Source organism: Ailuropoda melanoleuca, chromosome 15, assembly GCF_002007445.2.
Source record: "Ailuropoda melanoleuca isolate Jingjing chromosome 15, ASM200744v2, whole genome shotgun sequence".
NCBI classification, from domain to species: Eukaryota; Metazoa; Chordata; class Mammalia; order Carnivora; family Ursidae; genus Ailuropoda; species Ailuropoda melanoleuca.
Window position 1 is genome coordinate 56,992,136 of NC_048232.1, and position 18,025 is coordinate 57,010,160.

The 18,025-nt window shown below is 34.9% G+C and overlaps 2 protein-coding genes across 2 annotated transcripts in view; both read right to left on the reverse strand.

Annotated features, from left to right (window-relative positions):
* Window positions 1-1,712, reverse strand: part of SLC6A15 (solute carrier family 6 member 15) — a 32,241-nt gene extending 30,529 nt beyond the window's left edge. Inside the window, exon 1 of the mRNA XM_034644218.1 lies at window positions 1,390-1,712. Coding sequence (XP_034500109.1) covers window positions 1,390-1,678 — 289 coding nt within the window. The 5' untranslated portion in view covers window positions 1,679-1,712. The remainder of the gene's footprint in view (window positions 1-1,389) is intronic.
* LOC117796414 (vegetative cell wall protein gp1-like) overlaps window positions 1,692-18,025 on the reverse strand; it is a 20,558-nt gene continuing 4,224 nt past the window's right edge. Inside the window, exon 2 of the mRNA XM_034644217.1 lies at window positions 1,692-1,857. Coding sequence (XP_034500108.1) covers window positions 1,783-1,857 — 75 coding nt within the window. The 3' untranslated portion in view covers window positions 1,692-1,782. The remainder of the gene's footprint in view (window positions 1,858-18,025) is intronic.

Here is an 18,025-nt window from a genome sequence, read left to right on the forward strand (position 1 = left end):
AGGCAACTTTTGCCAAACCTGTTGTTTTGTGCCTAGTTGAATTAACTAAGCAAGATTTTAACATATTTTGTCATCAGAACACCCTAGCTTTTTATCTTATAGTCTAAAAAGAAATTTCATATATGATTATATTATTTCATCTGATTTGTACATCAAATATAAAACCATTATTTTTGGCCCAGTCAACAAAACTATCACAAACTGGAATCAAATACCAAAACATTCTTTCTAACCGTTGTGTGCTGAAATGCAGTTAATATAATATTTAGTTTTTAACAACATTTATTTTAATAGTTTCCACGTATATACATAACAAAGTTTCAACCCAAATGTTAGTTAACTTGACTTTGGTGGACTATAGAGCTTGTATCATATGCGAACAATCCATTCCTTTGTATACGCTTCTTTATTGGTTTTTAAGATAATTTTTGCTAAACAACCTTTACTGATTATATGCAAAAATACAAAAAACTAGAATGTTATGTTGATGGGAGATATTTTTGTTTAAAATTAAGGATAGGGGTGCCTGGGTGGCTCAGTTGGTTAAGCATCTGCCTTCGGCTCATGTCATGATCCCAGGGTCCTGGGATCCACATGGAGTTGGGCTCCCTGCCCTCTGGGGAGTCTGCTTCTCCCTCTCCCTCAGCCTCAGCCTCACCACTTTGCTCACTCGTGCTTTCTCTCTCTCCCTCAAATAGATAAATAAAATCTTTAAAACAAATAAAATTAAATTAAGGACGCTAATTTCTTTGAAGTTTTCTTTGAAACTAAACATTGTCCCCAAATACTGTAGCATTATAAACCAAATATATATGATATGTAAGGATGAAGAATGTCTGGCGTTACATCAGTTACCTGGTTAAATCCCTTCTCCTGGGATCTACAAAGTTCTGGTCAGCATTTGAACACCATAATTATTCTAAATTATATGTAATAAGTGAAATAATTTAAAATTCAGCATTAATAAATTGTGGAGAGAACATTCTTTCTGACTTCTTTCACCAGTCCTTCTTACATCAGAAACTTCAGGTTTTTCGCCAAATAGAATAACTGACAGGCACAACGGATGCCTCTAACATTTGTTGGAAAGGTCAGTAATTTAGCAATGTTTAATAGCATCCACAGAAAGAATCTGAGAATCTATTACCCTTAAGAAATCTTTGAGTATTCATAACAAGCCATCTGCTCCTATGGAAACCTAATCTGAAAACAGAGTTGAGCTCACGTCCAACAAAGGAGTCTCCCTGGCTCTCCAACGGAATTCACAGTTTCTGAAATAATGAGGCTGCAGCAACATCATGAGCTGTTTGAGACAGTCAATTGCGATTTACTCAGCAATGTATCACTTAACAACAGAAACAAAAAACAGAAACAAAACCCAAAACTTACCGCCTCCATTCTTCTGACATAGGTATGGGAATCGCCACACATTTCCTAAACCTACAGAAAATCCAACTTGGGCCAAGATGTATTGTAGCTTACTGTTCCAAGCTGGTCGTTCATCTTCGACTTCGGATTCTCCTTCAACATCTATATCTTTCTCTTCCTGAACATCAACGATCAGTTCACTCTTCTTAAAAGCATCATCAACTGAGTCTTCATTGGAAAGAAGGTCTTTGACAGACTCAATAACTTCATCGTCTAATTCTCTTTTTACCACCTTGCTATTTTTCGGCATTGGAAAGCGTGGGTAGTACTATTTTTTAAAATTCCCTTATAGTAAATGTGTTAATTCTTTTTTGAAATATGTTAATTGATATGAATAAAGGATGGAGGAGGGTATCAAATAAATCCTTGCTTCAAGGTGACAGAGTCTTCATGAATCCTGGATCTGTATGTCCAATATCCTATGGGTACCTGCAAAATTTTAAGTTGAAAAACAATAATATTTAATGAGGAAAAATACTTAAGATACTGAAAACTCTTACTAATTTTTATGATAAAAACTCCTTCTACAGAGTGTAAGACATCTGATTGTTCTTGGCCCTTCAGAGCTTAATATGCCCAGAAGTGTAAAAAGTGTAAACTACACATACGCTTCAGACACACTTTAACTAATGTCTTCCTTCTTGCATAAATCTAATTTGATCTCAGGTATACGCCAATGCATACTATATGCTATTTGTTAGTAATTAAAATTTTCTGATTCTTTTTCTTAATTCTTCCTTTTGATCTGACTAAAATACATCCCATATTTTATTCCTTATAGATTTACATATACAATTGCATGCCATCCTGTAAATTTGTCTTACACAGAATCTCTTCTGTTCACATACTCATCATTCACTCACTTGATATTAATTGTAATATGGATAAAATTCAAAGATTTACCAGTAATGAATCGTATGATATCTGCTTTAAAGGAGCTTATATCTAATAGAGAGAAAGACACCCCCCAAATAATTACACTAATTTATATGACCCAATATCATTACAATAGGAGAGATCAGGAATGTTGGATAAAAGTGGCATTACGGTTGGGCGCAGGGATGGAATGAGGCCACAAAACATAAGGAACAGCATAGAAAAGATGCAGGAGGTGGTAACAATTATTATTTGTGTAAACATTCTTTTTTTTTTAAGATTTTATTTATTTGACAGAGAGAGACAGCGAGAGAGGGAACACAAGCAGGGGGAGTGGGAGTGGGAGAAGCAGGGTTCCGGGAGAGCAGGGAGGCCAATGCAGGGCTCGATCCCTTGATCTCAGGATCCCAGGACTCTGGGATCATGACCTGAGCCTAAGGCAGATGCTTAACGACTGCGAGCCACCCAGGCGCCCGTATTTGTGCAAACATTCTCTCACATGAAAACACACTGCCACCACTTTGGCATTTTTCCCTTTATTTCTTTCTATGTTATATCTCATATCCTTTATCTGTTCAAATACAGACCAAGTAAGTGTACAGGGTACACTTCATAACAATGTTCCTTCTGCAAACCAATGACACAGTCTATTTTAAAAAGTGATTGAACATATAAACCAATGACACAGTCTATTTTAAAAAGTGATTGAACATATAAATGTTTCTCTTCAAAGCTGGGTTGGGAGCTTTAGAAATAATATCCGAAGAATTCTGTCATTTATTGCTAGAAAAAAGTGGAATTCTTTGATAGAACTGTGTTAGATTTACATTCAAAGTCAGAGAAATAGCCCATCATACTTTAATTCATAATCTTAATGAACAAGACAGGGTGCTGGGTAACTCAATGAAAAAGAAAAAAGGAATTCATTAATTTGACTATGTAACTTATTTGTTCCCTTTAGGTTTGGAGGTGTTTAGTTGTTTCCAAATTAAAATATATACCCTGATAGCAAAACCTCATTTTGGATTTGGTGAAGATTAAGAGGCTGTGAAGGAAATTCTGAAAAACTAGCATTGCAAGATATTTAAATAACAGACACATCTCTAGAATAATTGAACAACTTCTCATAGTGACTACTGTAAAGAGATCACCAAGTTTTTGGTGTGGAAATAGTTTCAAGAGGTTAGGGATTATGTCTGTTTAATTTGTTTTCTTTTCCCTGAGAACTCAGTAAATACTAGTTGAGTAAATGAATAAATACAACCATTGAAAAACTGAAATAAGTGAATTTTCCAAACAGTTTTTACTGTAAGAAAACAACCTGACATATAGGAAACTGTGATTTGTGAGACATGAATTATGTAAAGATCTACACTTGAATTATCTAAAGGTAAGTTGCTGACACAGTAATTTAACTGATACATAGATAAGAACATTGGTTTTAACCTGACAAACTTGGAGTTGTGTCCTAGTTCTTTTATTTATTAGTTGTATAACTTCTAGTACTTGTATCATTCTTAACCTTAGTTTCCTCAATAAGCTAAATAGAAAGGTAAGGAATGTATCAAAGTTTAGAAATACTATTATAGTAAAAATACCCACGATTTCAGAAAGAAAAAAATTAAAAGAGGGTTACTCATGAGCCTCCCCCAAATTATCTCAGAAATTGTAGTATCTCTTCTATAAATATCTAGTCTTTGCTGAAAAAAGTACACAAACAAGTCAAAATGAAAAACAACAACTTTGGACACTGCTGAATGGTTTCTTACATATTTAATTAACAATCACACAAATGTACATACGATACCCTTTGGCAAAGTTTACATTTAAAAGTTTCTGTCAGGGGCGCCTGAGTGGCACAGCGGTTAGGCGTCTGCCTTCAGCTCAGGGCGTGATCCTGTCCTTGTGGGATCGAGCCCCACATCAGGCTCCTCCGCTATGAGCCCGCTTTTTCCTCTCCCACTCCCCCTGCTTGTGTTCCCTCTCTCGCTGGCTGTCTCTATCTCTGTCAAATAAATAAATAAAATCTTTAAAAAAATAAAAATAAAAAAAAAATAAAAGTTTCTGTCAGACTGGGGTATCTGGATAATGCAGTCAGTTAAGTGTCCAACTCTTGGTTTTGGCTCGGGTCATGATCTCAGGGTCACGAGACTGAGCCCCACATGGGGCTCTGTGCTCTAGGCACAGAGTCTGCTTAAGACTCCCTCTGCCCCTCCCCCCGCACTCATTTTCTCTCTCAAATAAATAAATCCTGAAAAAAAATAAGTTTTTATCAAAGTACCCAAAGTTCATATTTTCCATGGAAAAAAAATCAATGTCAAAAGTAAACAAAATTTAAATATAATGATATAAATGCCTGAAATATATCTCATATATAAAACATATCTATATATACAGATTATATAATACAAAAATCCTAGGCAACTTTTATAAAATTAAACATATTAAAAAAAGGATGCTAAATATGTTGTTCATTTATTTAGAGCTCCCTTCTTCACTAGGCCATAAGCTCTGCCTGGAAAATGACTTTATCTCACTCATCTCACATTCTTAAGGTTTAAACTTGTCTGTAATATGAATGAACCCCAAAGAGTAGGACAGAATAATATTGTATGATATCTACAAGAACTGTGCACTATTACACATTTGGTTATTTGGGGGGGGGGATTGTTGTTGTTTTTTTATCCTAAGGCTGTAAACTTATTGAGTCAGAGACCTACTTTCAGAGGCTGCATAAAGCCAAAAGTAAAGATATAAACTGAGTTTCTGAATGGATTTGTAAAAACATAGTATATAAGACAACAATTTGGAAACCAAATTAATATCACATCTTCAAGACCCAACTTTTCTGAAAGATGACATTTTTCATGATGCCAAAAGCTTACTTGAAGAACTTAATTCATAAAAGTAGACTATAAACATAGATTAAAAAGAGAATAAAAAGTGAGGTTGACTATTGCCAAAAGTATATTGATCATTGCTACGTCTGGGAAAACAAGAAATGAAGCAAGAATGTCCAGGAAGCAAGTGAGGTGGAAGGTCAAAGAGTATCAGTACTCTACAGGTCACACGCAGTAGGGTTGTCAGTTTTAGGTAACTGCACAGCCAAGTTAGCAGCAACCACTCCTGCGACAGAAACAAGCTATCATCTCTTGCACTTCATCTGTACCTAGGAGTTGTGTTAGCTGTCTACATCATTACCTGTAAAGGCCTCCTGTCTACCCCAAGCAACAGATATTCAAGATCAAGGGTCAACAAAATATTGCCTATGGGTTAAATACAACCCATTGTGTGATTTTATGAATAAAATTCTATGGGAACATAGCCATGCCCACACATTTACATATTTTCTATAGCTAATTTTGTGGTGCAATAGCAGAGCCACTTTGTACAGACTGCAAAGCCTAAAATATTTACTGATTGAATAGAAAAAAAAAAAAAAACCCACTGTTGACAACCACTGTTCCAGAGAATAAATCTGAACTGAAGATGTGGAGTTCCTCAGACCACCTGATCTAGGCTCCATTTTCACGGATTTCACTAATTTCTTTATCAAATGACAAGACAGAACTCTACCCATTTAAAGAAAATTACTAAGAATGATAGGGTTTTATATAGAACCAGGGAGATGGAGTGGTAGTAGTTGAGAGGGGAAGAAACATAAGCAGAAGACAAATGTAGAAAATAGCTCTAGAGTTTCAAGTAGATTACTTATTTAAGAAAACTCAGGAATAAATAACATAAAGATAAAGAAGTCCCTTTAAAAAAAAAAACTCAAAAGAAAAGATATAAAAAATGAATGGGAAGAAAAAAGTTAAGTGGACGAATACAGATAAGAAAGGGGAAAATTCAGTACAGGAATAAAAGGCACATTAGAAACAAATAGAAGCTCTACAAGCACATCCATGGACATGGACACGGAGAACAGGCTTCAGGAAAATTCTCAAAAAGCCTGTATGGCTCAGTTGTTAAGCGTCTGCCTTCAGCCCAGGGCATGATCCCAGGGTGCTGGGATCGAGCCCCACATCAGGCTCCTCTGCTATGAGCCTGCTTCTTCCTCTCCCACTCCCCTTGCTTGTGTTCCCTCTCTCACTGGCTGTGTCTCTCTCTGTCAAATAAATAAAATCTTTAAAAAAAAATGAATGAAAAGAATCAAATATCTTAAAGAAATTCAGAGAAAAAGCTAATGGAAACAGAAGTAAGAGAGAGGTGATCCAACAACCTTAAAATTGTTTTTTACAAATCCATTCAGAAGCTAAATTTATATCTTTACTTTTGGCTTTATGCAGCCTCTGAAAGGAAGGCAAGAAAATAGAATTAATATAAAACAAAATTCTGAAAGAGAAATTAATAGAAGTTTTGCCTAGATTCATATTTTCAAATAATAGTAATACAGAGGGGTCCATACTGAAAAATACTGGGATACAGATTCCTAGGGATTTCAAGCAGAAGTAGAAAGGGGAAAGAAAAGGACTTCTCAGGATGTTTAATAGCCTCTAAAAAAACTACAAGAAAAAATACTCACTCTACAATTTTTATTCTTAATTATTTTGTATTCCAATTATAAAGGCCACAGGCAAATATTCTCGTCTGTAAGAGATCTGATGATCCCTACTGGGGAGGGAGAGGAACAGGTTACATGATCATGAAATTTGGCCAACCAAAAGAGAAAACAAAATAAAGACTTCAGTAACAGAGAAGTCATGTTAAAGGATAGGAGGATAGAAGGAACATTAATTTAAACAGGGAATAAGCTTTAAAATCTATATGAATTATGTTAAAGGGGAAAATATAAATTAAAATTCAAAAAGTGAAATAACTAACAAAATCAGGAACTGAAATGGACGAAGATAGAAATAAAAGTATGAGAATGTCCTCATCTTTCATATCCAGGAGCAATTTAGGATAGTGTCTAAATATAAAACTCATAGTGGAAAAAAGGATAATGACCCCAACCTCTTCACGTTTTCATATAATCTTTCTTATTTACTTTTAATGAGATCTTGTAGAAATTAGTATTTCTTGCTGGGAAGAGACATGTATTGATGCCAAACACATATCTAGTTTCTAGAAACAGACTGAGTTCAAATCCTAGCTCTATCACTTATGGTTTTATGACCTTGGCTAAGTTACTTTGTTACCTAATAATAAAGTCCTTGGATAAATACCAGCATTGACAGAACTCAATATATGTCTTCTTTTGTTATTATGATTATTATCCCTCTTATAGTTGTATTCTGTTACAACTGGTTTATTGCAAATTATTAAGGATAATGTAGGTCTAGAGCCAATGCTATATGTTTAAATTGCTTTAACAGCACTTTTTAAAAAGATTTAATTTATTTATTTGAGAGAGAGCATGAGCAGGTGGAGAGGCAGATGGAGAGGGAGAGGCTGACTTCCTGCTGAGCAGGGAGCCCAATGCAGGGCTCGATCCCAGGACCCTGAGATCATGACCTGAGCTGAAGGCAGACACTTGACTGACTGAGCCACCCAGGCGCCCTTAACATCACTTTTTTTTCTAATACCAGTTTTCTATTGCTGCATAACAAGTTACCTTAAAACTCAGTGGCTTAACAAACGAATGTTTTATTTGCTTATGATTCTGTGGGTTTGCAATTTGAACTAGGCTTAGACGTTCAGATGTTTTGCTGGTCTTGACTCGGGTCACTTCCCCACTACAGTCATCTATCAACTGAAGTGGGTAAGGATGGGCTAAGATGGTCTTGCTCATGTTCTGGCAGGAGGCACACTATCAGCCAGAGCACTTTGATTCTCCCATAGGCAGTCTCTCCAAAATGCTAGCTTCAACTTGTTGACATAAGCTCAGAGTTCCAACTCTAAGCCAAAAGAAGTAAGCCCAACATGCAAGTGCTAGTAAAGCCTCTGTGTAGCATTTGCTAATGTTTTACTGGCCAAAGCAAGTCACGCAGCTAAGTCCAGACTGATTTGAAAGGATAAACTCCACCTTTTGAGGGAAGGAGCAACAAAGTCAAATTGCAAAAGGTATGAGTAGAGAGAAGATTAAAAAATTGCCACCACCTTTGAAAATAATCTTCTACAATTGTCCAGTTAGAATTCCCCTCCCTGGATTCTGAATCTTGAGGACAGGAACAAAGAGATCAAAAGGCTGGCATCTCACTCAATTCCAAAGGCATTGTGCCCAGCTGTAACTACTACTGTAGTCATGGATTCTGGTTCCTAGTTTTAAGAACTATTTTCATTCTTGCCCTTTTCCATCTCATTGCCAAGCACCCCATTGTTCCTTTGAGTCCCCAATCCTTGCCAATATTTCTTCATTTTATTTTATTTTTGCCTCTTAGCCAGGACCAGTTTCTACAGCTTGCAAACAAAGAACCCTAAATAATACAGCTATTATAAATTTAAAACAATTGGTGTCTTTCCACTTATCTACTGTGTAAGGACTTAACATATATAAAAAATGTTGGGTACATTACATTACTTAATTTGGACTTATATTAAACATTTTTCTCATTTTCCCATTTTTGTACTGCTTTAATTATCTACATATGCAAGTTTTCAGGAAAAAAATCTATTTTAAAGCACTTAAAACTAGATTCAAAACATTTTTTTTTAAAGATTTTATTTATTTATTTGACAGAGATAGAGACAGCCAGAGAGAGAGGGAACACAAGCAGGGGGAGTGGGAGAGGAAGAAGCAGGCTCATAGCGGAGGAGCCTGATGTGGGGCCCGATCCCACAACACCGGGATCACGCCCTGAGCCGAAGGCAGACGCTTAACCGCTGTGCCACCCAGGTGCCCCTAGATTCAAAACATTTTTAAATCAACATAAGAAATTTCTAACTCAGTGCTTCTCAACCCTAACCATTTTTAATGTTTTTTTTCTTTTTTGAGATTTTTTCCTTGCCTTTCCACATAAATTTTGAAGTCAGTTTGTTAATTTCTCTTTTTAATTTTTAATATTTTAAATTTTATTTACTTATTTGAGAGAGAAAAAGAAAAAGAGAGAGAGAGAAAGCATGAGCAGGAGGAGGGGCAGAGGGAGAAGCAGACTCCCCAGTGAATGGGCTTGATCCCAGGACCCTGGGATCACGACTTAAGCTGAAAGCAGACACTTAACCAACTGAGCCACCCAAGCGCCCCTAGTTTAATTTCTACCCCCAAAAACCCAGGCCTGCTAGAATTCTGACTGGGATTATATTGATTCTATAACACTATTTGGGAAGCACTGACATCTTAAAACTTTGAGGTTTCCATTCTATGAACTTGGTATCTTCTTTAAATTGTCTCTGGAAAAAAGTTGATTTTTAATACAAGCTTCCTATCCTGCAACAATACTAGTTGAAGCTCATGTTGTTTTAGGGTCCCTTAAGATTTTTATACACACAGTATGTCAAAGGTAAATAAAGATAGTTTAAGCTTTCTCTAATTGTTTACCTTTAATTTCTTTTTCTTGACTTACCATACTGGCTTGGACATCCACTAAAATTTTGAACAGAAGTGTTAAGAACAGACATCTTCATCTATGGCCCAATGCTAATGGGAAAGTATTCAATATTTTACTAAGGACAATGTTAGCTATGGATTTTTTTCATAGATGCCTTTTGTCAGTTTAGGGAAGTTTCTTTTTATTTCTAGTTCAGTTAGGGTCTTTTTTTTTTTTAATCGTGATCAACTGTTGAATTTTGACACATAATTTCCTACCTTTATTAAGATAATCATGTAACTTCTTAGTCTACTAATATATAATATAATATCAATTGGTTTTGTATTTTAGACTAGTCTTTCATTATGAGATAAACGTCACTGGTCAAGATGTATTACCTTTTTAATATATCACTGGAATCAATTTGCTAATATTTTGGTAAGGGTTTTTTCAACTATATTCATGGGAAGATGGATATAGAATTTTTTCTTATATTTCACTTCTCTTCACTTCTGGTTTTGCTGGACTCATACATAGAATTTTAAAACAGTCTCTCATTTATTTTCTGAGAAAACATATGTAAAATTAGTTTCATCTCTTCCTTAAATATTTGGCAGCACTGACCAATAAAGCCATCTGGGCCTGGAATTTTCTTTCAGAGAATATGTTTAATTAAAAATTCAACTTATCAAAAACATTCAATTTGTTTCATTGATATACAGCTACCAAGATTTTCTTTTTCTTGTATTAGGTTTTGGTAAGTTGTGTTTTTCAAGGAATTTGTCCATTTCATTTAAATTTGAAATTTGTAGAAAGTGATTCATAATACTCTGTAGTTTTTTTTTAATAGTTGTAGGATTTGTATTCATATCACATTTTTTATTCCTGATATTGACAATAGGTGCTTTCTCTGCTTTTGTCTTTGTCGTGTTAATATTTTCACTATGTAATTAATTCAAAATATTATACAAGTCTTTATCTTTCAAGACTTTTTAGCTCTTAAACTATTGTTACAACCTCTTTTGAAACTGTATTAAATTCTAATTAACATTTCCAGTGAAAATATGCAAAGACCTAAAATAACAGGCAGGCACTTGCATCCTAGAGACATGCCTGCACTGGCTAATTACTGGCACTCACCAGAAGTTTAAATATTCTATAATAAAGAACTAGAACAGCAAATTACCTCCCTGACTTGGACAATTACAAATTTTACTTAAAAAATTTTTCTTTAAATATCAACCAATTATGAACAGTGAATCTGAACTTTATTGTGGATTCAAATGAAATACATTTTTCTAATTCTAACATACAGGGTAAAAAGTAAAGGCTATCTGAATAAAAACAAAATGTTAAACCATATTGCAACACCCAAGAAAAAAATGACACATCTTGAGAAGTTTATAGTTATGGAATAATTGCAAGAGGAAAAAGATAAGGGATTCTATAACATACCGAAATAATGACCTTGACAAATAATACAAAAATTTTCAACAATATGGAGTTCAACCTAAATATTTCTCTTGCAAATTATATCCCCTTTACATAAAATGTTTGCATTAAGTGAAAAAATAACAAAAATCAGAGCCAGTCAAAAAGAGAGAAACATTTTTTTTCCAAATGACAAATACAAAGTTTCAACTTACACTTCCATGTATTTTGCCCAAAAATGTGGACTGTAACATACCTATGAGGATGGCTAGAATTAAAAACAAATTTAAAAAAGTAAAGACACCAAAAGTTGGTGAGGATGCAAAGAAACTAGATCAATCATATATTGCTGATAGAAATATAAAATAGTACAGCCATTCTAAAAAAAAAAATAGCTGGTAGTTCCTTTTAGCACTAATAATAGAGTTACCACACCGACCACCAATTTGCACTCTTAGACATTTATCCCAGAGAAATACTTATTTTCAAGCAGTAACTTGTACATAAATATTCATATCAACTTTACTTATAATAGCCCCAAACTGAATGTCTTTCCGTGGGTGAATGGTAAAACATGTTGTAACACATCCATATCATGCCATATCATCAATAAAAAAGGAAAGAATTATTGATACATGCAGTTACTTGGATGAACCTCAAGGAAATGATGCTGCATGTGGAAAAAAGCCAATTTCAAAAGGATACATATTGCATAATTCCATTTATATAACTTCTGTGAAATAACAAAGTGATAGAGATGAACCATAGAACAGTGGTTGCTAGGAGTGAGGGTAGGGAAGGGCAGGTGGGTGTGCTATAAAGGACAAGGGAATCCTGCGAGATGATTCAGTTTAGTATCTTCATTATGGTTAAGGATTACATGAAGCTACACATAAGATAAAACTTCGAAGAACTATACACATATAAACACACACACAAGCAGAGAAAATGACTGCACAATCTGAAAACTCTATGGATCACACCAATGCTGGTTTTGTACTGTACATCTATACAAGATTGTAAAATCAGAGAGGCTAGGGGAAGGGTGCACAGAACCTCTCTTTGTACCTTCCTGTGACTTTGCAATTATTTCAAAATTATAATTATAAAGTAACTTCCATTAATTGAAATTTATTTTCTGTTGACTCCTATGAACCAAGGAGAGATTTCAAATCTTAACGAAGCATTTCAATAAGCCTTTTAAACATTTTAAAAATAGACAAAAATTCTTTTTTTGTTGTTTTTTAAAGATATTATTTATTTATTTGACACAGAGACAGCCAGTGAGAGAGACAGCCAGTGAGAGACAGACAAGCAGGGGGAATGGGAGAGGAAGAAGCAGGGTCCTAGCAGAGGAGCTTGATGTGGGGCTCGATCCCAGAACACCAGGATCGCGCCCTGAGCCAAAGGCAGACGCTTAGCGACTGAGCCACCCAGGCGCCCCACAAAAATTCTTTAAATACTTAAAATTGTGTTACTATATTAAGAACACCTCAGACTTAGACACTGTATTCATTTCCTAAGAATTCTGTAACAAATTATTTCAAATTTAGTGGCTTCAAATAGCATAAATAAATTCATTCAAGGCTCTGGAAACCAGAGATCCAAAATCAAGGTATGGGCAGGTACCTCCCTCAAGAGGACCCAGGGGACAGTCTGTTCCTTGAGTTTCTAGGTTCTGGAGGCTGCCAGCATCCCTTCACTTATAGCCTCATCCCTCCCATCTCAACCTCTGCACTCACACTGCCTCCTCCTCCTCTGTGTGTGTCTGATCTCCTTTGACTGTTTCATATAAGGACACTGTGATGGCATATAGGGTCCATCTGGACTATATCAGGATACATCAGAGGATTATGTCTGCTAAGACTCTTTTTCCAAATAAGGTAACATTCACAAATACCAAGAATTAGTAGGTAGACATATTTTAGGAGCTATTATTAGCTCCTAAAACAGGCATATAACATTATATTACATTTATTTATATATTTATATTATCATGTCAGGAAAAATGAATTTGGAGGCAATTGACATGTTTTATTCATTATCATCACAAAATGTCAAGTATGACCTTTCTTAATTATTTCCCATGGTAGACTGCTTGCAAAGAGAAGGTTTACCATTCCTCCCAATGCTGTATCTGTCTGTTACTCGTCCCATCAGGAAGTGGAATCTATTTCCTCTTCTCTTAATTCTGGGATGTACTTGAGCTTGAATTTGAATTCTGGGAGTAGGAGAACTTGCTTTGACCAGTAGGAGGAAGAAGTGACACTGCAAGTTCCGAGGCTAGGCCTGAAGAAGCCTGGCAGTTTCTGCTTTCACTCTTTTGGAATTCAGACCATATATATAAAAGTCCATCTGCCCTGCTAGAAATCTCACATGGAGAGAGAGTGAGCCTCAGTGACTTAAGCCCTAGGCACAAGAACAAAGGCACCCACATTCTAGTCCCAGCCCAACTGCTAACACATACCAACAGAAACAGATATGGTATCCAGCAGAGCCCAGCTAACACACAGAATAATAAGAAATGATAATTCATTATTGTTTTAAATTATTACAATACCAGAAAGGCAACAGATGGCTCAATAAGCCACTGTTTTGAACCTACTGGAAAAAAAAAATGGTGGCGGGGAGGATTTGTTATGTAGCAATAGATAACTGAAGCATTTGCCTGTTGGGGAGACAAATTGAATATTCATTGAATTTAACTGAAAGTATAAATATTTAACTCTACTGAAATTTAAAATATTGTCCAAGGAACTGTTCACAAGGGGCTAGACCTGTGTAAAAAGGGTGTGGTTCAGGCTTTTAAATCCATGCAGTGATTTTCTTTTAACTACAAGAGAAATATTAACCTTGATTCTTTTGTAAAGTTCCATGTGGTCAGTCTTATATTTAAGGCATCTGTATATCAGAAATGCAACAGGGATTATCACAACAAAACTTACAGACATCAAAATGATCATAAGGGAATAAACTCTACACACAAAAATTAACAACTTAGATGAAATGGACAAATTCCTCGAAAAACACAAACTACCACAATTTACCCAATATCAAAGATCATATAATATCTCTATATCTGTTAAAGAACGTATACGCACATAATTTAAAATTCTCACAAAAGAAATCTCTAGTTGGTTTCACTAGGGAACTTATTAAACATTTAAAGAAGAATTAACACCAACTCTGCACAATCTCTTCTAGACAGTAGAAGATAATGGAACACTGCACATTTATTTTATGAAGCTAGTATTACTCTGATACTCTGAAGACAGTACCAGAAGAAAAACAATACAAAAAACTATAAATCTATATCCCTCATGAATATGGACACAAAATTCCTCAACACAGTATTAGAAAACAGAACTCAGCAATATATAATAAGAATTATATACCATGACCAAATGGGCTTTATTCTAGGTATACAAGTGGGTTCAGCATTCAAAATCAATAATGTAATATACCAAAACAGGCTAAAGAAAAAAATCATATGACTATATTGACTGATACAGAAAAGGCATTTGACAAAATTCAATATCCATTTGTAATTTAAAAATTATCAAAAAAAACCCCAACTAGGAATATAAGGAAATTTCCTCAATTTGATAAAAATCATCCGCAAAAAACATACAGTTGGTATACTTACCAATGAAAGACTGAATGCTTTTGCCTAAAGATCAGAAACAAGAATGCCTCCTCTCATACTTCTAAGAGAGTGGGCAGAGTACTGAAAGTTCTAGCTAGTACAATAAGGAAAGAAAAGGAAATATAAGGCATATAGATTGGGAAAAAAGAAAGAAAATTTTCCGTATTTGCAGACATTCTGGTTGTCTATGTTGAAAAATCCCAAGAAATCTACAAAACATGGACAGTACTTTTATGCTGAACACTCCAAAGTGCTGATGAAGACAATAAAAAAGATCTAAATGCATAAACAGACGTAACTACAATGTTCATGTTTCGGAAGACTAACATAGTAAATATGTAAATTCTCCCTAAATTGATATACAAGTTTAATGCAATTCCTATAAAATCCCAGAAAAAAATTTATAGATAAAATTATTCTAAAATTTATATAAAGAGGCAGAAAACTAAAATACNCATAGTAAATATGTAAATTCTCCCTAAATTGATATACAAGTTTAATGCAATTCCTATAAAATCCCAGAAAAATATTTATAGATAAAATTATTCTAAAATTTATATAAAGAGGCAGAAAACTAAACAACTACAACAACTTAGGAAGGAAGAATCAAGTGAGAGGAATAATTCTACCTGATTTTAAGACTTATTTTATACCTAGAGTAATGAAGACTGTGTGACCTTAAGAGAAGGATAGACACACAGATCAATTAAACAGAAGAGAATCCTCATAAATAGACCCACAAAAATACACCCAACTGATTTTTGACAAAGGTGCAAACGTAATTTCAATGGAGAAAGAATGACGGCCCTTTCAACAAATGGTTCTGGAATAACTGGGTATCTCTAGACAAAGATAAATAATAACTCTCATACCTTATACAACACTTAACTCAAACTGGATCATGGACTTAAAGGTAAAATATAAAACTATAAAACTTTCAAAAATAAATCATTGGAGAAAATCTTTGCAATCTAGAGCTAAGCAAAGAGTTCTTAGACACGACATCAAAAGCAAAATTTAGTAAATTGAACTTCAAAATTAAAAACATTTGCTTTGTGAAAGAACCTATTAAGAGGACAAAAGAATAAGACTGGAAGAAAAGTATTTGCAGACCACATATCTGGGGAAGGGCAGGTATTTAGGATCTATAAAAATTCATAAAACTCAACAATTAAAAATAATTTTAAAATGGGTAAAAAATAAACAGGGACACTTCACTGAAGATGATGTCTGGATGGCAAATGAGCACATGAAATATGGTTCAACATTATTAGCCATTAAGGAAATGTTAATTAAAACCACAATGAGATGTCACCGCATACCTCTCAAAATGACTAAAATATAGTGACAACAAAATTCTGGCAAGGATACAGAGAAACCGAATCATTCATACATTGCTGGTGAGAATGCAAAATGGTACAGCGCTCTGGGAAACTAAACATCCAACTACCATTTAACCCAGCAATTGCACTCCTGGGCATCTATCCTGGAAAAATGAGAATTTATGTTCCATAAAACCTGTAAATGAGTATCCATAGCAGCTTTATTCATAATCACCCTAAACTGGAAACAACCCAGATCTGATTCAATGGGTGAATGGTTAAACAAACTTTGGTAAATCCATACCATGGAGTGTACTTAAAAATAAAAATAAACAAACTGCTGATATACACAACAACTTGGATGAATTTACAGATAATTACAAAATGTTGCATACTGTATGATTCCATTTTGATAACATTCTTGAAATGCAAAATAATAGATATGAAGAGCAGAGTGATTAGAAAGGGCAACCCAGGGACCCTTACAGTGATGGAACTGTTATGTAACTTGACTTTATCAATGTATTTTATTACTAAGAATGCTGAAAGCAGAAACTTTCTTGTAAATTCAGAAACTACGAAAATCATGGAGACAAAATACCCATTGACTTTTATACCTTACCCATTCTAGAGCATCTGATGCCTGGATACTGTTCTCCCAAGGGTATTTGCTATTGTCTTCACTTGAGAATATATTTTAATGTATACTTCAAATAAATGGTATAGTAATATAGTATTAAAGGGCATAGAGTGAAAAGTACCTTCCCACTCTGTCCCTCAGCGTATCTGTCCCACCCCTACTTCCCCGTAAGTCACCAAAGTCCTGCACAGGTATTGGTGTATGTATATCCAAGCTGAAATGTTTCCACCCCACCCACTCAACCTGATTCTTTTTACATACTGTCACTATATGCATAACTCTGCATCTTGGTTTTTCACTTAAAAAGCCTTCAAAAGCGTTTGCTCTCAATACAATTGTTTATTTTTTGTTTTGTTTTTTGTTTATTTGTTCGTTCTGTCTTTTATTTGTTTGTTCTGTCTTAATTGTATGATAGATCATGGTATGAGTACATATTTAGGTCATTTCTGATAATCTGCTTCAGCATTCAAGCAACTGACTCTGTATAGCTGGCATTTGCATATCTATAGAAGAAATTCCTTCCTGTAAAAGCGGACCTACTTGATCAAAGGTTATGTGCTTCCACAATTTTGGTAAATACTGCCAAGTGGCCCTTTATAAAAGTTGTCTCAACTTGAACTACAATGAGTCATATGAGAGTGCTTGTTTCCCTCTGCCCTCTTCAATATAGTGAGTAATTTTTTTATTTTTGCCAATCTGATAGGTGAAAAAGCTCCTAGGGTAAGCATTTCATTCAAAGATAACAATCAATGAATCTATGTGAAAGGATACCTTAGTGCATTAATCACACGGAAATAAATTGATCTTCAAGACTGAAAATAGTCTTCTGTATCAAGTAGTACTGTGCATTTAAAACCATCATGTAGCCCAGTGTCTGGGGCTTGTTATTCACGGAGAACTATGAGAAAATCATTACTGGTCACAGTAAATATTTAAGTAGATAAATTCATTAAAAAGTTACCAAATACATCCAGAAGAATAGTTAGGACTTCTTTTAAGTTATAAGGGAAATTGGAAAAAAATATAAAGATTCTTCCCGCCATGTAACTTTAAATGTCTTCCCGCATCAGACTATGCCCATGGAATTTTGTTCAGAAACTATTTTAATATTACTCTGCATAGGGGCTCCTGGGTGGCTTAGTCGGTTAAGACTCTGCCTTCCGCTCAGGTCCTGATCCTGCGGCCCAGAGATCCAGGACCTGCTCAGCGGGGAGGCTGCTTCTCCCTCTCCCCACCCTCCACTCATTTTCTCTCTCTCTCTCTCTCTCTCTCT